Here is a 24068-nt window from a genome sequence, read left to right as displayed (position 1 = left end):
GGAGAATTTCTTGAGGGAATCCTTGAAGGGACTTTTCGGTTATTCTCCGAAGTAACATCTGAAGGAATATTCCTGAAGAAACTCCTCGATGAAATTCTGACGGAAATCCATAAAAAAAACCCTGAAGGAATCCATCAAGGAGCTCCTGGTGAAATATCTTAAGAAGTTCCTACAGGAGTTCTATAGGAACTCCTAGAAGAATACTGCCGGAAATGCATTTTCTTAAATCTTAAAATCAGTTGTTATGTTTTCCCACATTTAGTTTTTATTGCGTTAAGGCCATTTATATTATATGTATTATATGTTAAAAATAAATAAACTTTCACGGACAAATATATTATTTGTTTTATTTTTGTTAGAAAACATAAATAAAAAGAAAAATAAACAAAATTCAGCCTAGTATAGATCTGCTAGACAGCTACTCGATTTCTAGTACCCTTGTCTAGTAGATATCTATGAGATATCGACTAGAAAGCGGGCGAAATTGTTTTCGCCCGATTTGAGGTAGACAAAAATGTTGCACTGGAGGAAGATTTCTATGCGACTTGTAGTAGATATCTCCTTAAATGTCTACTAGATATTTTATTTTGTCTAGTAGATACCTACTAGATTTCTAGTTGGAATTTCCGAGCGGGATGATACAGACCCTACATGGGCGTCTATGATGACCCAGGCCTAACTTGATTGTCTGATGTGATGTGGTTATCGAGGGGCATATTGATTTAAATCCACTATCACACACATCCAAGGGGAATGACATTTCCTTTGCTATGGGTAGTAAGCAGATCGCAAGAAATTTCTTGGCCTATCTCGATGCGTGGAAAATGCGGGCAAGGAATCGCTCAAGAAATAATAAAGCGTCGCTTTATTCCGGGACCTAGTACGGAGCTGAAACGAAACATCAAATCAAATGGGGCTTGTTGTGTTAAATTGGTTAGGGGTTCGTTCAAATATAACGTAACGCAGAGGGGGGAGGGAGCGAGGGGGGGAGGGGGTGTAGCACTGTGTTGCACTTCATACAAAATTTCAAATTTTCCCTTACAAAAGTTGTTACGTGGGGGAGGGAGGGGATCTAAAATTGTCAAATTGTGAGTTACGTAATATTTGAATGAACCCTAAACTTCTTGACGGTCACGAAAAAATTATGCACTGAACGAAAATTACTTGAGCGATTCCGTTTGAAGTGCATACCTCGCATAACCAAAAAAAAATCCGCATCTATTCGTTGCTAACCGTCGTTAACCGCGTCTAACTGCTGCTCGGTTAGTGACGGTTAGGAACGGATAAATGCAGATTTCCCGGTTAGAAAAGGAAGTGCCAATCCGCCAGGAAACATCTGAACACGAATTTCTGAGAGGATCTCCTGAAAAAATCTAGATTGAGCTTAAATAAGGGCGAAAGTAACATGAGAGAGTTCTCTTCATCGACTCTCTCTTCTGCAAATTAAAGTGACAAGATGCAAATTCAATCGAACTTTTTTACACTTAGACGCTAGATTGCATCGCAATCTTTCGTGTAAGCGTAAAAAAGTATAATGAAACTTGCATCTTGTCACTTTAATTTGAAGAAGAGAGAATCGATGAAGAGAACTCGCTCATGTTATTTTCGCCCTTATTTAAACTCAATCTAGAAATGGTCTGCTCCCTCGAAAAAAAAACTGTAAAGAGTAATTTCTCCGTGCATGTAACGCTTTCTTTGAACAGCATCATTACATCTGATCGCCCCTCGGCACGCATAAATCATAACTTCTCGAGTAGTTTGTGAAGAGAGCCTAATGTGCCTTTGTGAACCAAATATGTTTTTTTCTTCGAATTTTAAGGGATACTTTGTATTACTTATCAGAACTTTGCTATTTCAGAGTTAGTTTAAAAAATATTTTGTAGAACTTCTTCGCTTTTTAAATAGCGTTTGAATAAAGAACAACTCAGGCCAATCATTTCAATAGGTCCTATCTGCATTTGAGAGCCGCTCTTTGTTCACTTTCTCTTTCAATTATTGCAATATGATGGTATACTTTTCAACTATTTATAGCTATTTATGCATTACAAATCAAAAGACGATTGTTTTGACCACCGTTTAATGCAAGGAGACAATAATTCAAATAAACAGCAATGATTTTAACGAAAGAGAGGGAAACCAAAGAGAGCCTCTCTTCTACAGATAGGACCTTTGGACATGTTTGGCCTGAACTATACCTAAATGCAACTCTTTTGAAATTTTCAGCTCTGTATTGTGTACATGGTAGTTAGTACCTTTTCCAATGTTTTTTTTTTCTTTGTGGGGTCTGTTGTCAGACACGGCTAAGACCGATAACGGTCCATCTCGCCATATTCCAATGTTAGTCGAGATACTTCCCGTAACGCAAACGCATTCTGCCAATCTGTCATCTGTCATCAGTGAAATGTCATCATTGGTTGATGATTGTGGAAAAAAAAACATCGTGTTGCAGTCGTTGCAGTGCATTGAATCTGAGTCAAAGAAAATAGTTTTTCTCGAGTAAAAATCTATAAATTTCATTTTTTTTAAATTCTTGTGAGGTGAAACATAGCTCATTGTTTCGAAATACCGTGAAGTGCCCGTGGGAAGAAAGCATTTGTGTGAAATAAATCGCTTGGAAATTTTTCCTCCAAACAACGCTGTGAGCTGCTGACTGGAAAGATGGCCGACCAGGACGCAAACGGATACAATGACGAGGCAAGCGATTTCAAGCGGAAACAGAACCGCCCCCAGCAGGACCAGGAGCAGGACATGGACGACGACCGGGAATCGCAACAGCAATCTCAGAAGGCACAGGAATACATTAAGGGAATGATGAGCGAGCGGCAGCAGTTGGATCGAAAGTATCCGATTGCCGACCGGCTGCTGGAAGTTGGTGAGTGTGATGGGCGGGGAGGTGGAAAGTTTTCGTGGGGTCTGTACTAAATATGCTCGTTTGTTCCTTTCAGAAATTGAGAATGTGCAAAAGACTGGAAAGCCTCCGGCGCGGCGGTACATCGACATCTACCGGGAGAAGCACATCAAGGTGTCGGTGAAGATTCTGGTTCCGGTTAAGGAGCACCCGCGGTTTAATTTCGTCGGAAAGCTGCTGGGTCCGAAGGGAAACACGTTGAAGCGTCTCCAGGAGGATACGATGTGTAAAATGGCCATTTTGGGCCGAGGATCGATGAAGGATCGCAAAAAGGAGGAGGAGCTGAGGTCGGGAATGGACCCGAAGTACGCCCACCTGATGGACGACCTGCATGTGGAGGTGAACGCAAATGGTCCTCCAGCGGAGGTTTATGCCCGGATTGCCTACGCGATGGCCGAGCTGCGCAAGTACCTGATTCCGGACAGTAACGACTTCATCCGGCAGGAGCAGATGCGCGAACTGATGGAGGACTCCGAAGCGGAAGTTCCACCGAAGAAGCCTTACAAGAAACCGATGCCGGTGGAAGTGCCTGCTCCGCCACCGCAGACCATCCCCGTGGCTAGACCGATGCCGGCGCAGAAGAAGGTGCTCTCCATACTGGACAAGGCACGGGCGGCGATGGAGGATATCCACGGACCCAGGTGAGTAAAATTTTTTACTATTGTGTTTTCACTAGTTGAGAAACAGGTTTTGACCATTAATGTTTTAATAACTTCTGTAGACCGATGCCCCCGGCCCGTTACGAAGAACCGGCCTACGAACACGGTTACGAAACAAGCTACGCCTACCATCAACCTGGACCTCCGCCGCCCCGTGCCAAATACGCCCCGGAAGCACCCGAATACGAACAGGAATACCGTCGTGAGTACTACCGAGAGCCGGCCCCGTACGCAGGTAATTTATATGCTCCTTCCTCCTACTATCGTCCTCCCTATTGATGACGCTGATGGTGGTCTTTGATGTTGGAGGAGCAGCAGCGGGTTTTGCAGGGGGATTGTAACGAAACCGTCGTTGGCCGCGGCCTCGGCCTCGGAGAGCCCGGAATGGAACCGGTTTCCTTCGGTGCAGGGGAGTTTACCTCCTCCGCCCGGAACGGTTCGGAATCCGGTCGTTTGTTTGCGCGTTGTAATTAGAACCCTTTCTTTGGGGAGTTTCGTTCGCATTCCGAGCGAATTGTGAGAATCGGTCTCGTCTGATTCTCTTTGTGATATTTATAAATCGGTAGATATAATGAAAAACTTATGGTTTAACTAAAAAACTAACTGGGGATAAGGTAAACCGAGATTTAAAATTTTAAACGTTACCACACACAAGGTAAAAACGTATAAAATTTTAATATGTTTAAAATTGCTTAAACGATTGCTATCCTGCAACTGTGGTTAAACCAGACAAATTCTGCAAACAGTAAAAAAGAAAATCAAATGCAATCATTCAAACGTCGTAAACGGTAGACTTGGTAGAACAGGATCGCAAGAGGTACCTAAAAGTTGCCATCCTTAAGGTATTTACATACTCAGGTATTCTCAAATGTCAAAACTGGTTGAGCGGCCATTATTTCTTCATCATAAGAAACTCTGATAACAAATCCCCCGCCTCCTCAAATTCCTTGGTAATTTCGCTTCCTTTTCTTTACTCCACAAACTAAACGTTATAGTGATGTACCGAATATTCGGTCAGCCGAATATTTTGGTCGAATATCATTTTTTTTTTGCCGAATATTCGTTTAGCCTTTAGAACCTGTACCCAGGAATTGCGATAATTGATCGTGGCGATAAAATAAAACAACCGATTGGTTAACAGGATAAAATCTAACTAATCTAGCTTTATTCATCTACATCTAATTCGTATTTGTCAGCACAACTACAGTCATCACCAGGGGTCTATCAATGGGTAAATGGCAATGAAGGCCACCATAGTACTCCCCCAATTACACCATGAAACGGATCCTATGTCCTGATGGAGTAACCTTCAATCTCTTGTCCTCGACTGGCAAATCTTCCGCAGAATCCGGCAATCCAAAAACAGGTTTAAGTCGATCGATTGAAATTCGCTGAGATTTCCCATTAATTTGACCGTCCATGAATTTGGCATGGCTTTTTCAAAACTTTGAACGGCCCTTCGTACGGTCGCTGGAGTGGTTTTTTAACAGAGTCGATGCGAACAAATTCGTGAGAACACCTGGACAAATCACGATGCATAAACACGGATGATGCATTGGAGTAGGTGGTTGGAGATGGTTGAACGTGTCTTGTAGCTGCACCAGAAAGTCTGCCTGACGGATGCCTTCCGGATAACGTTCGAAATATTCACCCGGCAAACGAAGTGACTGTCCGTACACCAAGTCCGCTACAGAACAATCCAAATCTTCTTTATAGGATGTACGAAGCCCCAGCATTATCAACGGTAAACGCTCGCTCCAATGTTTCGAGTCCACTGCCATAACAGCTGCTTTCAACGTTCTGTGGAACCGCTCCACTAAGCCGTTTGCCTGGGGGTGATAGGCCGTAGTTCGCACGTGATTGATCCCCATTATTTGAGACAATTCTCGAAACAAAAACGACTCAAATTGTCTGCCCTGATCGGTCGTTATTTGCTCCGGAATTTCAAATCGAGCAATCCATGTGGCGCAAAAGGCACGTGCAACAGTTTCCGCTATCATATCAACCAAGGGAATTGCTTCAAGTCATCGTGTAAAACGGCCAACGATAGTAAGCATATGGCGATTACCGTTTGATGGGGGTAAGGGTCCAACCAAATCCATATGTACGTGACGAAATCGAGCTTTGGCCAGGTCAAAACACTGAACTGCCACTTTGGTGTGCCGATGAATTTTTGATTTCTGACACCCGATACAACTTTTGACGAATGTCCTTACGTCTTTGTTCATGGAGCTCCATACGAATCTATCGAATAACAGACGACGAGTGGATCTGATTCCATGGTGCGAAACACCACGAAAATGCTGCCTAGCGGGATAACGATGCTGTCTTGGAATATAAGGACGTACCTTACCGTCGATGGAGACATCACAATACAGCGCTATGGGAGAGAGTGGAGTTTGTCGTAACTCCAGCTTCAACGACGTAGTCGATCCTAACAAAGCTTGCAATTCGCTGTCCTCAATTTGATCGGCAGCCAACTGTTTGTAATCGATAGGAGTTGGAGTCGATATTGTAGCCACACGAGATAGAGCATCTGCAACGAAATTCCTACTTCCACTAATGTGCCGCATGTCGGTGGTAAAGTTGGAAATATAATTTAAGTACCTTTGTTCGTGCGGCAGGTGATTGTCGGTGCAAGAACCCATGGCGAACGTAAGCGGTTTGTGGTCGGTGAATATGACAAACTTCCTCCCTTCCAAATGGTATCGAAAATACTGTACTGCCTTTGTTGCTGCAGTCAACTCACGTCCGAATGTCGAATAACTACGCTGTGCTTTGGACAATTTCTCCGAAAAAAAATCCAAGGGGCTGCCACTTGTATCCATCGAACTGTTGAAGTGCTGCTCCTACAGCATTGTTGGAAGCGTCAACCATGAGGGCAAGGGCCTTGGCAGAATCCGGATAATGTAGCAACGTTGCTTCCGAAAGGGATGTTTTACATTTCTGGAAAGCTAGTTGAGCCGCATCCGTCCAGCATACTTTTCTTGTGTCATTCTTTTTATTCCCCGGCATCAGTTCTTGAAGCAGCACTTGAGTTGCAGATGCGTGCGGAATAAACCGTTTATAGCCATTCATGGCTAAAAAACGGCGCAAATCCTTTACAGTAGCCGGCAGTGGAAAATTGACAACAGCATTCACGCGTTCGGGTATCAGTAGAACACCGCTACTACTAACCACGTAACCCAAGAATTCGACCTTCTCTTGGGCGAATTTACTTTTTTCCAGGTTAATCACCAAACCGTGCTCACGTAGACGACCGAACACCGTCCGTACATGCCGCTTATGCTCATCGTGGCTTGAAGAAGCGATCGTCTATATATACCACGACGAAGCCCAGGTCGCCCAAGATCTTGTGCATAAAACGCTGAAATGTTTGCCCAGCATTACACAGACCGAACTGCATTCGAGGAAACACAAATAATCCGAATGGAGTAATCACAGCAGTTTTTTCGATGCCTCAAGTCAAGGGTTGTGAATACGTTCTTCCTCTAAAAGGCAAACAAAAGGTCTTGTATATGCGGTACGGGATAACGGTCCGGCACGGTTACCTTGTTTAAGGCACGGTAGTCACCGACAAAACGCCACTGTCCATCCTTTTTTGGCACACAATGTAATGGATTCGCCCAGCTGCTTGAAGAATTGCGGCAAACACCGAGACCGCACATCAGCTTGAATTCATTCTTGGCGGCATTCACTTTGTCCGGCGACATACGACGAACTTTGAATGCAACTGGAGGGCCGTTGGTTTGAATGAAATGCTTCACGTCATGTTTCACAACACTTCGAATGGTAGATGGTACCGTTATTTCACGAAATTATTGCAGGAGATCTCGGAACGGATGACGAAATCCAATAGTAGTTACACCGAATACTGATGGCGTAGCTAATCCTCCACACGCGTGTAATCCCGTTTTTCCATCAACGAGGCGACGGTTCTTAAGATCGACTAGCAAACCAAAATTTGTTTAAAAAAATCAGCTCCATTAGCTCCATTAGTCTGCGACAAGAAAATTCCAACAAAACTTTCTTCGTAGTCTGAAGTTTGTGTCGATGTATCGTGAACCATACACATTAATACTACAGGTAGGGTAAGAAATCAAACTTTGAACTAGTCAAATTGTAATCCTAATTTGAACCATTTCGAAATTCATTAAAACGACGTACTTTTTAGGCAAATATTGTTCCGAAAAAGATGTTGAACAGCTTTTCGTAATATAACCTGATAACATGGACTTTAGAAGCATTGAAAAAAGCGTTTATGCAATTCAGTATCATAATTTACATTTTATATAACTCATTTTGGTATCATAATGGCCATTTTTTCCGAACTGGCTCATTATGCAACTGAAATGAGTTGCATAATAAAAAATAGTTATATAATGTTCATAATGCAACTCATTTGAGTTGCATTATGAACATTATGCAACTCAAATGGGTTGCATTATGAAAAAGTCATTGCATAAAATTTTGTATGGAACTCGTTGCAAAACTCGATTTTTTCAGCACTCTTCGTATTTATCCAACTCGGCAAGCCTCGTTGGATAAATGTACGACTCGTGCTGAAAAAAATAACTTTTTGCAACTCGTTACATAAATAACTATTTTGCAATTACGTGCCATAAAATTGCACTTTTCAAATGCCGAAACTATGCAGAAATGGCCTACTTTTCTTGACTAGCTCAAGAGTGCCGAAAAGTAGTACTTTTCGGCACCTTTGCAATGGTACACTTTTCACAAATTTCTTGAAGCACTAATGTTCTTCCGTATACATTTTGTCTATTCGATGGCTGCACCTATGTCTGCTCGGCAGATCGAACCTGAATAGATGCGATTCTAATTCTGATTTGACTCAACACTCGTTGACGACGCGACTCCGAGTAGTTGTGACACTTATTAACATAGCCTACCTGATTGAAAAAAAATGGACTTGTGCGCATGGATGCTCGCACGTGGTTTTAGCTGAGACCTGTCTGAGCAGTCAGAAATGATCGTAGTTAAGGGTATTTTTCATAATTGCAAAAAATGTTGTATGCAACGCGTTGCAAAACTCGATTTTTTCAGCACTTGTCGTATTTATCCAACTCGGCAAGCCTCGTTGGATAAATGTACGACTCGTGTTGAAAAAATCATCATTTTGCAACTTGTTGCATAAATAACTATTTTGTCATGGAAAACAGGCAATTGAAAAATCACTGTGATTTCACCCATTTCCCCCCAGAGAAAGCACATTTTCGGTGCACTCGTACAGCTCATGTATTGTATCACACGCAATATGTGAACACGTCAAATGAAAGCTTATTTATCGTAGAATCGACCAACCGAATAATATTCCGCATTATTTGTCATAAAATTATCAAATTTAAGTAATTCTTACTTGGAGAATGTTATCTTAAGTTGAACCATTTGTAATCTAAATTTGAACTAGTAAACGGGGGCGAGCTTCCAGTGTTGGCCAACAGACTGCGCTAGTGGTTGTTTTGTTTACTCTTGGGGGATGAAAAATTCCAAATTTAGTTTCCATGTTCCTGAAGAGTTTAAAACATTCTTAGTTGAAATTCCACTGCCTAATGAGAAATTGATAGTTATGGGAATTAGCAGATCCATGTGTTTTTCTATTGTTCAGCACGAAATTGGCTGTTGTGGGAGATGCACGAGCTGCTGTCGCCAGTAGTTCAAATTAAGATTAAAATTGGTTCAAATTAAGATTAAAATCATTGTTGACGAATAATCGAATTTTTCAATGAAATTCGGTGCAAATATAAACTTTTCACCACTTAACAGAAAGCTTATACCCGTGGCTTTCATGTACATAAATTTTTGCCGTAGTAAATTATTTCCATGTGGGAGAAAAAATCACTCAAAATTTGCGCTACTTCGGAGAGCTGCAATTTAGTTCAACTTTTGATTACCTACCCTACTCTTCGATATAACACACAAAAAATAATTCTCTTTGTACGTTATATCGAAGTGTACGTTATATCGAAGCAGAGAAAAATTTAATATTTTTTATGCTAGTGTTGATGTATTCGACGTGAAATTAACCCCAATTAATGATTTCGATGAAATTCACAAAACCAATAATGAAAAACATGAGTTTTCATGAAAAACTCATTTCGTTTTTTGTGCTTCGATATAACGTACATTTTGCTTCGATATAACGTACACCAAATTTTTCCCCAAATTGCGCTAATTTTGGGTAAAAAGGCTAATGCTGCAACAAAACATTGATTTGAGTAATTTCGTAGTTTGTCTGAGGGATATTCCAGGGAGAAAATGAAAAATTTCAATGTTGTACGTTATATCGATGCAAAATGTACGTTATATCGAATTCGCTATATCGAGGGTACGTTATATCGAAGAATACCTGTACTACCATTAGCAGCGTGGAGTCGAAAAGGAATGGGTTTCTGTTGCCTTTGCTTATTTGTAGCAGGAACAATAGAGACGTCCCAGCCGGTGTCAATTAAAAATTTAATGTTACTCGATCGATCAAAGATCAGAAGACGGCGACTTTCAGGTAATCCGCTCACCTCCGCTGATACAGGTGAACGAAGAATTAGTTTTTTGATTCCGAAAATTGACAAGGCTGACGGCAAGTGTTGGCATTCTTTCCGAATTTTCTATGGTACCAAAAAATTTCTGCAGCGTTAGATGATCGGTCCAACCTCGTAGCGGATCGGCTTCTTGACGCTGAACGAATTTCAGCTGATAGAAAATCGATCTGTTCCTGTTGGTCGCTTTGAGATGGACTATAATACGGGTATTTTGAAGTAGCCGCTACCTGTTATAGTTGTGAATTCGTTGATACCACAGACACATTTGGAGCTCCAGGGGCTGACTTTACACCTGATGCCATCATCTTGTCCGCCATCTCCGCAAGCTTAGCCCAACCCCCATCAGTTATTGCGAGTATTGCTTTTACGCTACCCGGCATTCTTTGTAAAAACAACATCTTCAACAAGTCCTCGTTGACGTTCAATCCTGTCGCTAACTCCTGCATTTTTGCTAACATGTGTGTAGGTCACAGATCTCCCATATCACACGATCCCAACAGCTGCTCCAATTTTCCTTGGGACCTTGACACCTCAAAACGATTTATGAGACGAGTTTTCACGGTTAAATACTTGTCCGTCACCGGAACGTTAGCGACGAGCTCGGATATGTGGCAAAGAATCGATTGATCTACCTTCGCGACGATATGGTAGAATTTTGTTTGATCTTGGACCACATTCGTCAAGGCAAATTGAGCCTCTGCCTGGGCAAACCACATGGCGGGATCCGCCCGCCAAAAGTCGGGAAGTTTCACGGCAACAGAAGCTGCTGCCGGAGCCGCGGTAACTGTTTCGCTTGCATAGCTTACGTTAAACGAGTTTATTCGCATCGAAACTCGCGTCGGGGTCACCAATTTAGAACCTGTACCTAGGAATTGCGATAATTGATCGTGTCGATAAAATAAAACAACCGATTGGTTAACAGGATAAAATCTAAGGGCCGATTTCTTTACTCTGGCTTAAGCGTTAAACCAGGTTTAACTATAAGGGTAAGCCTGGCTTACTGATTAAGGAGAAACGTCTTGAAAACCCGCTTCAACAGTGCATCAGAACTTCAGACGAACAAATCTCAAGAAGCAAGCTTCAAACAACAGTACATTTTATTATTATGTTCTTGCTCACTTGTAATAAGCTTAAAATAAGAAGATCAGGTGCGCTGGTTTTGTTTACGAAAAGATTTGTGCACTTAAAATCGTGAGTAGGTGCCAAAGTCGGCCATTGTGGCGGCCATTTTGGGATTCTAACAAGTCTGTCCTTAAGCCGAGGTGAAGAAATCGACCCTAACTAATCTTGCTTTATTCATCTACATCTAATTCGTATGTGTCAGCACAACCACAGTCATCACCAGGGGTCTATCAATGGGTAAATGCGAAGACTACTTTATCAAGAAGACATGCAACTCTGTTATTTTCCGATACTAACAACAAGCGTCACCGACGGCACCGCCGCCTGGTGAGCTAAGGTGGTACCTTTGTGTAAAAGTGTAAGAGTGTATAGGTGCGAGTATGACAATTTACACACACTATCTTGAATAGTGCCACCTTCATCCGGGGTGGCGCTGCTAGCAGTGACTCCCGATTTTCAGCAGTGCTGCAAGTCTTCTTGATAATGTGGTCTTCGCTACAAGCGATGGTTTTCATTTTTTCGGTACCTATGTGACCTCGGCGTAGATCCTTCAGAATGCGATGGCGAAAACTGAATGATATTTCAAGGCGATCCGTCATAATGACATCCTTTCACAACTTCACACAACTTTCACACAAGTGATTCACGGTACAAATAGAATTGCCGAATTCGTTCATCTTCGATATTGGCTGCACGTCATGGCCATCCATCCTGTTTCAAATGAATAACTTGCTGAAAAACTTGACGCTTGGACGTACGTTGTTGAACCATTTGGAAGGTTATTGACAAAACTTCAACAGCTTCGTCTAACGGAACTTGAATGTCCCCAACTGAACAGCAGCGATGATGAAATTCTCGTCCGGTTTCGTATGGTTGGTGATCAAGCGTGAATCACGCGGCGTGGTAACACATTAACATTTCCGAACTGGGTTGTTGAAACGTATCAATATCGTTGTCATAGCACAGCAGAGCTGTATGTAAGAGTATTCCTTTCTTTGAACAAAAACTCCTCAACAGTGGTTGATGGTCGGTTCGTAGTTTTAATTTTCGTCAAAGGATCATGCGGTGAAACTTGGTAACTGCGAAAATCAATGCCAGGCCTTCCTTTTCTATTTGACTGTAACCAACATCAGCTTGAGTCAAAGTACGGGAAGTGTGAGCGATTGCCTTCAAGTTTCCATCAGGGAATCGATGCATAGCGACTGCTCCAATACCCGATTTTGATGCGTCTGCAGCGATGGTGATTTCCAGTTTGGGAGCGTAGTGCGTTAGTAGTAGATTTGACTTCAAAATGTTCTTAATCTACTCAAATGCATGTTGGCACGTTGAATACCAATTGAATGGAACATCCTTCTTCAGAAGCGCATCGAGGGGTCGTCTAAATTGATGCATTCTCGGCACAAACTTTGAGTAGATGTTCACAGCGCCCAGAAAAGAACGTAGACTGGTAATATCGGTTGGCGCAGGCATCTTGACGATAGCTTCAATCTTCGATGGATCCGGGCGTAAACCATCTTTATCAACGATATGGCCCATATATTTGATTTGGTGTTGAAGAATACTACATTTCTCTTCACGAAGATGAAACCCTTACTCCTTCAATCGCTTGAAAAGAGCTTGAAAACTCTGATGATGCTCTTCTTCGGTTTCGCTGAACACGATTATATCGTCCAGGAATGATTCGACGCCGTCGAGGTCTGCTATCATTCCGTTCATCAACTGCTGAAAAGTTCCAGGGGCTGACTTTACACCTGGTGCCAGTCTGTTGAAGCGATAGAGTCCACGATGAGTGTTGATGGTCAAGAGTTCTTTGGAAGCAACGTCGACTTCCACTTGAAGATACGCGTCCGACAAATCGATGATGCTGAAGAACTTGCATCCGTTCAGCTTGGTGAAGATGTCGTCCGGAACTGGTAACAGGTAGTTGTTTGCTTCCAAATCTGCGTTCAATACAGTAGAATAATCAGCACAAATTCGTACCTTTCCATTCGGCTTCTTCACTGTGACGATTGGTGTGGCCCATTGCTAAAAATCCACGGGTGTGATTATCTTGGACTGCTCCAAACGATCTATTTCGGCATCGACCTTCGCTACGGATGTGAAAGGGACTGGACGTTTTGGCTTGAAAACTGGACGTTATTCTGGTTTCAAGTATAGCTTGACCTTTGTCTTCCTACAGTGTCCGAGCGTCTCTTTGAAAACGTTTGAGAAAGCTTCCTTGTAAAACTGGATCGGTGATTGCGCTGAACGTACTTGATTGCAGATTATTGAAAGAGGTTTGAACCACAGCTCAAGTAATTCAATCCAATCGAGACCAAACAAATTGAGGCTTGGATGGGTGGTCACAAAGCAGGTGCCGTCTTTGGTAACGCCTCCACAGGTGATTGAACAGGCTAGTTCTCCGATCAAGTTGAGCGGTTTTCCAGATGCCGTTTTAGCTTCGTTTCTTGTAGGTGACAGTTTCGGAGATCCAAGCTTCTTCCAGGTTTGCTTCGAAATTATGGAGATGTCCGATGCTGTGTCGAACTGAAGCTTGATCCATCAAGCCGCAGATGACAACGTTCACGAACTTTCGTCTGGTTTCGCAGTTCAGTTAATTCACTGCAAAGATTCCATTCACGCTTGACTTCTTCTTGTTCTTGAACTTCTTGCCCCCGGAATTAGGTTTCGCCGAAACGCAGTTGCCGTAACCTTCCTTGTACCGTACCTTCTTGCAGGATTTACAGGTATGATTTATGAAAGGGCATTCACGGATGAAGTGCATACCACCGCACTGCCAGCATGGTGTCCTCGGAACGCTTGACTGCTTGCTAACCTTCCACAGCTGGGCTTGAGTAGATGGATTCGATTGCTGCTGCTTCTGTTTGACTGCACAGACTTCTGATGTAATCGATGGCTTCTGCTCAATCAAAGCGGTATCATGCTTCAAGTTCTGCAACCGTTGACATTCGTTGATGAGGGTGTCCAACTTGCATTCACCTTCTCCTTCGGATTCTAGCTTGGAGAGTAATCTGGTCCGGATATCAGCTTCTTTACACGACCGCAGACCGCAGATGAAAATGAGAGACTTGAATTGATCGGCTGTGATACGGTTCAACTCAAAATCTTCACACCGCCGGTTGACTGTCGCCGCATATGTCACGTAGTCCTCTTCAGCCCGCTTCGTGAGTTGGAAACATTGATACTTTTTGCTGAACAAACTGGTTCTGAACCCGAACAGCTACTTCAACTGGAAGACTGTGTCCGCAAACGAAACATCCCGGTAACATGTCGGCAACAGGAAGTTCACATACTGGCCGTATACACTGACGCTAAGGCTTCTGAGCTAGAGACGGATCTTCGCTGAATCGTACAGATTGACACCATCCTTCAGGAAAAGATCCTCGTACTTCTGGTACCACCGGTCGAAAATCAATTCATTCTAGGGGTCGTAGCAAAATTCACGGGTGTTGAACGCTAAAGTCTCAATGAAAAACTCGGAACTGCTCGCCGGCCTGTCTGGTGTTCCTTCATCGTTGAAACGCTCCATCATAGCCATGAGTCTGGCATTTTATTTCCCCATCCGTTGATTTTGCTGCATTATGAGCCACGTATGCGAACACGTCTTGATGGTCCATGCTTCCTGAAGGTCGGCTGTCCGCTGAAGACATTCTTCGCCTTTTCCGAGAGTCCAGTGGATTCGATAAATCTTATTTTAGGAAGTTTTCAAACTTCCAGACATTTGCTTTGCAGGAATTTTTAACGGTGTTTCTAACGATTTCTGAAGGAGTTAATAGAAAACGCCCTTTAATTATCGAAGTCATTGTAGTAAAGAAAATCATTAACCCTCTAATACCCAAATTTTTGATTTTGATCTAAATCTCATTTTTCGTCATCTAAAATCGATTTAAACATGTTTTGGAAGATGATTCTTTTTAATTCTCGATTTCGTGAATTCCAGTTTTTGATTTTTCTAATTTTTATTTTTGAACATCCCCACACTTTTATATTTTTCCTGGAAGCCAATTTGGAGAACGGATTTTTTGAGATGAAAACATTTTGAGATTTTATGATTATTGTTAAAATATTATTATTTTAAATTTTTTTCACAGAAAATTTTATTTTCCGTGTAATTTTAGGGCAAATAAGTTTAGAGTGTATTTGATTCCCTTAAGGTGAATCGGGACGCCGTGTTATTTTTCCTATCTTGCCTCTCTTTCTAACAATTTGCCTCGCGATTTTGAAGATGGTAATCTCGAGTTCTATCGCACTGAAGATGTTGAAAACCAATCAGCATATGCACTGCAAGTGAGCATACACAATGATAGGTTTTTGTTGCAAAATATGAAGTAGAATCTGAGATTACCATCTTAGTAGCCACAGAGCAATGGCGGTTATTTCCTCGACCGTCCCGTCCGCCCTTAAACTATTAAACAAGAATAGAATGATTGGGGAAAAATTAAAAATATGTCAATTGTAGCGATTCAATACAAAATAAACAATGACTTCTAAAAGGTGACTAAAACATCAATTTTTCAATGATTTTTAAAAAATGTAAATACGCTTTAAAATACACCAAAAACCATTTTGAGATATACAGAACAGTCTTAATATCAGCCAAAAATTAAAAAAAATGATTTTCCACCTAACAAAAATTACAAAAATGCTCAAACTATACCCCGTCTAAAGGCGGGATTGGGTATTAGAGGGTTAAAGTAGGTAATTCTGGTGGTTTTCTTGTTATATTATTTATGAAAACATGCGTTGCAGCTCTAAAGTGCTTGATAAGCATTATGATATGTGGCATTTTCCCTGGTTTCAAAATTGGCAGCACTTTTACCTTATACTATGTTCTGAAACAAGTGTCTAAATAATTAAAAAACAAAGTTGTACAGAAATGATTATATGTATCTCCGTTAATTTTCCATCAGCTTTAGAACGGTTAAGCTCAATAAATTAAGAAACTCATTCTCTGTCGATAAAATAATCGATAGAACCTGAACCTGATCAGCCTGTTGACGTGTTGACCCATGCAAATACAGGATGTGCATAAGAGAGATGGAATATGCTATTAAATTTATAATGTATCGCCTATACTCTTCTTTCTCGGCATTCATTCAGTATACTGTTTCTTTATATTATACAAACAGATCAATTAGATTAGACAACTGAAAAGTGAATTGTGCAGTTTTTCCTTTAACAAAAAAGCGCCTGTAGCGGTCCAGTTCTACACAGTCTACTTCAACATTTTAAACCGAAACTAATTAATATGCGTTAATATCAAATAACCAAAACCAAATATCCAAAAACTGCTTGTTGTTGTTGTTCGAAACAGCTGCACCGAAGCCTGCCACGATCAGCCCAAGTGGTCGCCCCTGGAAGCCGTCGTCTTATGCAGCGCCCCCACGCGGAGTTCACCCCTCAGAGGAGATCCCCATGAAGCACGGTGGTGTCCGCGAAGTCATGCCGCGGTACCGACATGCGCCGTACTCTCGTCCGGCGAAATAAAAACCTTTAAAATCGTCAAACGGTGATGATGCTGTGCGGGTAGCACCTGCGCTAGCAACTCAAAATCGAATAAAAACACACAAAGAGCTAACATTGTAATACTGAAATCGCAAACAGGGGAAATTTAAATAGAGGAAACTAATCGAAAAAGCGTCAAGAGAAAAGTTTGGTCGTAATTTAAGCTTGACAAAACAGGAGAAATAATCCATTGGGTGTGAACTTGCTGATTTAAAATAATAACTATAACATATAAACTCTAAAACGATATTTGACATTTGAAATATTACATAAAAGTAAAATCAACAGTAAACAAATAATACGAGATAAATAGTATTGCGATGTTTTGCGAATGCGCAATTATTATAACTATTGAATTTGCAAATGTCTGCTTAAAAACAAGTTAATCACACATTAAAATACAACATAATACTTGATATAAAAATATATGAATATGAGCCATTATAAAAGTTAACACTTATCTTCGTAAAAAAAAAGTTTCTATTCTTCACTTAGTTTCAGAGACTAGGGAAGTAGGTTCACTTTTGAAAACTAATATTGTACTACAAATCCGGAATTCTGCTTTCGATAACAAATAAAAGCAAATACATATAAATATGATGACATCTCGTTGTAGTGGATCATAATAGAAAGCGAAAAAGTTTAAACAAAGTATGTATTGAACAATAAAATACTTACAATTAATGAAATAAACCAGATCCATCAACTGACGAAGCAAATAACGAGTAAATCACAAAATCTATCCAATAATAAACATAACTTTTCAGATAAGGTAAATTACAAATCTAAATAATCAATAATAAAAATAATATTCACACAAATATGCAAAAGATTATCCAACAAAAAGTAACCACATCAGCGAAAAAAAACATCAAAAAGACATGTTGCTAATAAACGTCTCCCATCTCGGAAGAACGACACCCAAAAGCAATCTCCTGTCATATCTTGCTTCAATAGTTGTGAAATAACCCTTCCGCTTTTCCATCTACTAACACATCTAACATAATAGGTAAGCGTTAGCTCTTGGGTAAACCGTGTCCGTTCATCACCATATGTTTCGTTTTCGTTATTTCAGCACACTCGGCCCCTCGAAGTACCATTGCAGGCACTACTAGAAGATCTGCTTGGCCGTATCAAACCACTTCGTCGACGTCCACGGCAGCGAAGACGGCGTCAACAGCGCAGTCAATATTCCGAAGGCTTCCCAGACACAGTTCATATCCTAGTTATTAGTTGATGATACATACTGAGTATTTTTCTGTTTAGTTTAGTTCGTATTTCTATGATTATGATTTTGAAAAGACAACAAGTTTATTTCTAATTCAGTTTATTGTTTTATTTTCTTACGATTCCATCCTGCCTTCAGTGTTCCTATCTCAGACGAAACAGCAAAACTTTCATCGACCACGCTTTTAACGTTCATTTCAAATCTACTCACCTTCACAACCAGAGGCGTGCGCATCGTTCTTCTTTGCGTTTGACATTTTACACTAAATTGGACAATAATTGTATTATGAGAATATTGTTCTAGGCGTTACGTCTGTTTTTCTGTCTTCTTGCCAACGGAGTTTAATGCTAAATGTCCTTATCCCATGCGTACTAGACCCTCCGCAGACAGTGTCGTCCAATTGCTCCGCGAAACAAACAATTCGACTGCAGTTCATTGAAGTCGCCGCTTGGTTTGTGAAACCTGTTCCCCGTGTGAAGTAGGGACTGGAACCATTTGGGCAGGTAGACCTATTTTGGGCACATGCTGCTATAACTCAGTCAATTTTGAATCGATTGACAGTGGGACACGATCAGATACGTGCAGTATCTTGCCTAGCCATGTTCAAAAAGTCAATCGGTTTGAAATTGACTGAGTTATAGCATCAAGTGCCCAAAATAGGTCGTCCTGCCCGCAAAAAAAAATCGAGAAAGATCTGGAAAAATTGTTTCAAGGCATTCTTGGTCGGCGTCGGTGGTGTACTGGTAAGCGTGGTTGCCTCTCACCCCAGTCGCACAGGGTTCAATTCCCGTCGACGCCGATGGGATTTTCTGAGACATAAACTGCCTATTATCGCGTATCAGTCCCATATTTGCTGGTTTTCCTATTTATATGGGACTGTTATGCGATCATAGGCAGTAAAATCCGTGATCACGTCTTCCCTCGGATAGGAAGTAAAGCCGTAGCTCCCGGCCCATGTACTGATGGGTTCGATATGTAGGGTCCCAGGTGTGGTGGCTGTCTCCCTGGTCGTCGGAATTTAAGGCTTAGCTCCTAGACCCGCCGACGTAAAATTCAGCCGGCGCTGAACGATGCCAGTTGGGCAGAAAAAAATAAGAAGAAGAAGACGCGCCATGTTGGTATACCAACAGTTTCTTTATTACAGCTTCTAGCTGTAATGATATTGCATAACGATCTTCAAAGCGTTGCTGGTTTTTGGATTTTGCCAGTATTATGAATTATACTGTATAGTAGCAGCTGTTTTGTTAGTGGGGACTCCTATTCGATTTTTTCAAGTTTTCCCATCTTCTGGGAAATCTCCCGGAGTTGGAATAAAGTGCAGTAAAGGCAGTCCCAGTCACAAGTGATTGATTTCAGAAAACCGAGTTTGGTAGTTGTATGGTGCTTGTTTTGCAGCCGTTTATTATGTTATGGTTTAGGCACCCTACACACTACTCAAACGGTTTGACCAACATTGCCACCGCCCCACAGTGGGACGAATTCAAAAAAAGTGGGACATTGGGTTTTGCGGCAAAACTAGTGGTTATAGCCATATATAGGTGTCTTCGGATGAGTTTCATAGTTTTTTAAGTACTTTTTAGAGGTGTAACATTTTTTAGGTTAAGGGGGTAGTACACCAAGATAGAAAAAATATTGTTTTAATTAGTGGTCAAAATCGAATGACTTCTATGAAAATATTGTAGATTAAGCCATTTTGAGAAACTTTGTCGAAGACGGGAACGTTCTATCTCCAAAACTTACAAAGTTATGAGCACTAATATAAGCATATAGTGTAACACTAGCTTAAAAAGTGTTTTTTCGACATAACTTTTTTGTTTCAATTTTCTCGGGTTTACAATGTTCAGCAAAGTAGCAGATACTGTAAAAATGCATATCTTTTCTGAAGACTGCAAAGTTCTATCTCACCATTCAAAGATAGTACGGTCATTTTTTAACTTTTTTAGTACAAATTTCATAACCTTGCAACTTTAAGAGTAGCAGATATTAGCAGTTAAATTTTTGCACCACGCAAACAGTTACTCATACACTATCGAAGCACATAAGAAACATGACGGGATCGCGTGGTATTCTTAATATTCTTTCAAATTGAAAAGAACCTCTTTAAATCGGGTTTTTCAGTGTAACTTTCTTGATATTTTTTTTAAAATATGTTTGATGTTCTACAAAGTTGTAGAGACTTCAAAACTACATATTTTTGTGGAAGACAGTATTGCGCTCTCTTTAAAATTTAACATAGAATATAATTTATTGTGTATTTTCTATAATATAAATCTAATTTGATCACGAAGGCTTTAAATTAAGGAATAAGTCGTTTACTATTTTCTCCAAAAACATATATTTATGAAGCCTTTACAACTTTGCAGAACATCAAATATATAAAAAAAGAAAACAAAGTTACACTGAAAAACCCGTTTTAAAGTGGTTGTTTTCAATTTGTTTTTTTTTCAAGAATACCGAGCGATCCCGTTTTTTCCTATGTAGGTAAGAAACATAACAGGATCACTTTAAAACGGGTTTTTCAGTGTAACTTTTTTTCTTTTATTATATATTTGATGTTCTGCAAAGTTGTAAAGGCTTCATAAATATATGTTTTTGGAGAAAATAGTAAACGACTTATTCCTTAACTTAGAGCCTTTGTGATCAAATTAGATTTATATTATAGAAAATACACAATAAATTATATTCTATGTTAAATTTTAAAGAGAGCGCAATACTGTCTTCCACAAAAATATGTAGTTTTGAAGTCTCTACAACTTTGTAGAACATCAAACATATTTAAAAAAAATATCAAGAAAGTTACACTGAAAACCCGATTTAAAGAGGTTCTTTTCAATTTGAAAAAATATTAAGAATACCACGCGATCCCGTCATGTTTCTTATGTGCTTCGACAGTGTATAAGTAACTGTTTGCGTGGTGCAAAAATTTAACTGCTAATATTTGCTACTCTTAAAGTTGCAAGATTATGAAATTTGTACTAAAAAAGTTAAAAAATGACCGTACTATCTTTGAACGGTGAGATAGAACTTTGCAGTCTTCAGAAAAGATATGCATTTTTACAGTATCTGCTACTTTGCTGAACATTGTAAACCCGAGAAAATTGAAACAAAAAAGTTATGTCGAAAAAAACACATTTTAAGCTAGTGTTACACTATATGCTTATTTTAGTGCTCATAACTTTGTAAGTTTTGGAGATAAAACGTTCCCGTCTTCGACAAAGTTTCTCAAAATGGCTTAATCTACAATATTTTCATAGAAGTCATTCGATTTTGACCACTAATTAAAAAAATATTTTTTTCTATCTTGGTGTACTACCCCCTTAACCTAAAAAATGTTACACCTCTAAAAAGTACTTAAAAAACTATGAAACTCATCCGAAGACACCAAATGGCTATAACCAATAGTTTTGCCGCAAAACCCAATGTCCCACTTTTTGCCTTTCTCGTACACCAAGGTGTACCGAAAGGCTATATGTTCACTCCAAAAACGAAAATTTGATAGAGCCTCCGGAGGGGTCAAGTCTTATATACCAATCGACTCAGCTCGACGAATTGAGGTGATGTCTGTGTGTGTATGTGTGTGTGTGTATGTGTGTGTGTGTGTATGTGTGTGTACAAAAAAACTCACATCACTTTTTGGCAGTAAACCTCAACCGATTTTATTGACCGACGGTTCATTCGACGCGGAATCTGGTCCCATTGTTTCCTATTGAAAATGGTTCAGATCGGTCCAGCCGTTCCGGAGTTATGGCCATTTAGGTGTTCCGGACCGGTACCCCAGGAAGGGGCCAGATATGAATACGCTACAAACCCATCCATGCGGCACATCAAACTACGGCATTTTCGATAACTTGATGAATGGTAAGCAGAAAAATAGTCTCAGACCATATCTGAACCGGTAGTGTCCCGGAACCGGTTCCGGGTGTCCCGCCGGAAGTGACCAAACATAAAAGTGAACTAAACCCATGCATGCGACATATCAAACCGCGGCTTTTTCGATAACGTGATGAACAGTAAGCAGGAAAACATTCTCAGACCATACCGGAACCAGTAGTGTTCCGGAACCGGTTGCAAATGTCCCGCCGGAAGTGGCCAAGTATTAAAGTTAACCAAACCCATGCATGCGACATATCAAATAGTGGCTTTTTTGATATCCTGATGAACAGTAAGCAGGATAATATTCTCAGACCATATCTAAACCGGTTGTGTCCCGGAACCGATTCCGGGTGTCCCGTCGGAAGTGGCCAAATATAAAATTGAAATAAAACCATGCATGTGACATATCAAACCACAGCTTTTTCGATAACCTGATGAACAGTAAGCAGGAAAGCATTCTCAGACCATATCGGAACCGGTTCCAGATGTTCCGCCGGAGGTGGCAAAGTATAAAAGGTAATTAAACCCATGCAAGGGACATATCAAATCGTGGCTTTTTTGATATCCTGATGAACAGTAAGCAGGAAAATATTTTCAGAACATAGGGTATCGCGCTACTTGGGCGGTGGTTTTCTTCGTCTGTTATTTTCGTCTGTTTTCCACTGTAAATCGGTCAATTTTGAACCGATTGACTTGAAATTTTGTACACGGGTAGATACTATACCTATCTCACCGCATTCCAAGAATTGTGTCAATTGGTTCAAGATTGACTGAGTTATAGTGGAAAACAGACGAATATAGAAGCCACCGCCCAAGTAGCGCGATTCCCTATCTGAATCGGTTGTGATCCAGAACCGGTTCCGGGTGTCCCGCCGGAAATGGCTAAATATAAAAGGGAACCAAACCCATGCAAGCGACACATCAAATCGCGGATTTTAAGGCATCTTGATTTGGCAAAAAAAAATTCCGGCCATATTGGGGCAACCGGTAGTGTTCCGCAACCGATTACGGTTGCCCCATCGGAAGTGGTCAAATGTAAAGGAGAACCAAACCCATAAATTCGACACATTTAATGACTGGTAAGCTGATGAACGGTTAACAAAAAAAATCATAGACCATACTTTGGAAAACCAATAGTGTGCCGAAACCGGTTCCAGGTGCCCCGACGGAAGTGGTCAAATGTAGAAAAAAAAAACCCAAACGCATACACGCAGCACACTAAATAACGGCTTCTTCGATAACGCGAAGAACGGTCAGCAAGATAATAGTCTCAGGTCAGTAGTGTTCCGGAACCAGATTCGAGTGCCTCGCCGGAACTGACGAAATGCACGAATGAACCAAACCCATACATTCATTACATCAATTTGCGACTTTTTAGGAGAACTGATTAATAATTTGCATGAAACTAGTCTAAGACCACATCAGGGACAATCGGTAAGTGGTAAAATGTGAAACCGAAAGTTGTAAATGTGAAATTGAATCAAATCCATGCGTGTCGTACCATAAAACCACGCTAATTCGACAATGATTGCTGTCAAATTTCCTGTGTAAACTTTCAATTCGATAAACTAACTCTATTTTAGTTTTGTTTAGATTGTATGATTTGTTTTTGAACACAAATCTTACAGATATTGTGGTGGTTCGAATTGGTAGCTTGTACATTTTACGATTGTTGGCTTCCGAGGTTCACTGCGGTTGATCACCAAACGGATCAGGTGTCGGAATGCACCAAATTAGAACTTTCGGAAGTAGCAGCTGCACGAGGAGCCGCTGCGGGTGTAAGTAACATCACAATATCGTATCATTCGTATTTACAGTGTATTACACTGTGTCAATTGATATTTTTTTTATTTCAACAAATTTCGAATGAGCGGGGTACAAGTTAAAAAGTGTCTTATTAAGGAGTGATGAATACGCGGGGTTTGACAGTACATCAAATAGCAGCTTTTTTGATAACTTCTTCTTCTTCTTTATAGCTCGACGTTCGCATTGGAACTTGGCCTGCCTCTCTTCTACTTAGTGTTCTTTAGAGCACTTCCACAGTTAATAATTGAAGGATTTTCTTTGCCCACCATTGCATGAATTTGTATATTGTGAGGCAAGTTCAATGATACACTATGCTCAGGAAGTCGAGAAAATGTTCCCGACCGGAACGGGAATCAAACCCGCCGTTTCCGGATTGGCGATTCATAGCCTTAACCACTAGGCCAACTGGA

The 24068-nt window shown here is 40.7% G+C and overlaps 1 protein-coding gene across 2 annotated transcripts; it reads left to right on the top strand.

The window, feature by feature from the left end:
* Positions 1 to 2415: 2415 nt before the first annotated feature.
* On the top strand, positions 2416 to 18076 carry LOC115263759 (KH domain-containing, RNA-binding, signal transduction-associated protein 3). 2 transcript variants are annotated; one of them, XM_029867101.2, is made up of 4 exons: positions 2416 to 2872; positions 2946 to 3549; positions 3630 to 3802; positions 17827 to 18076. In XM_029867101.2, exons 1-4 carry the CDS (start codon positions 2659 to 2661, stop codon positions 17982 to 17984), a joined length of 1149 nt encoding a protein of 382 aa, XP_029722961.1. In that variant the 5' UTR covers positions 2416 to 2658; the 3' UTR covers positions 17985 to 18076. The 2 variants fall into 2 exon arrangements, with proteins under 2 accessions (XP_029722961.1, XP_029722956.1); XM_029867096.2 differs by lacking the exon at positions 17827 to 18076 and adding an exon at positions 16561 to 17678.
* Positions 18077 to 24068: the final 5992 nt, after the last annotated feature.

Source organism: Aedes albopictus, chromosome 3, assembly GCF_035046485.1.
Source record: "Aedes albopictus strain Foshan chromosome 3, AalbF5, whole genome shotgun sequence".
In the NCBI taxonomy this organism is placed as follows: Eukaryota; Metazoa; Arthropoda; class Insecta; order Diptera; family Culicidae; genus Aedes; species Aedes albopictus.
The sequence above is the reverse complement of the archived record's forward strand: the minus strand, read 5'-3'. Positions and strand labels throughout refer to the sequence as shown.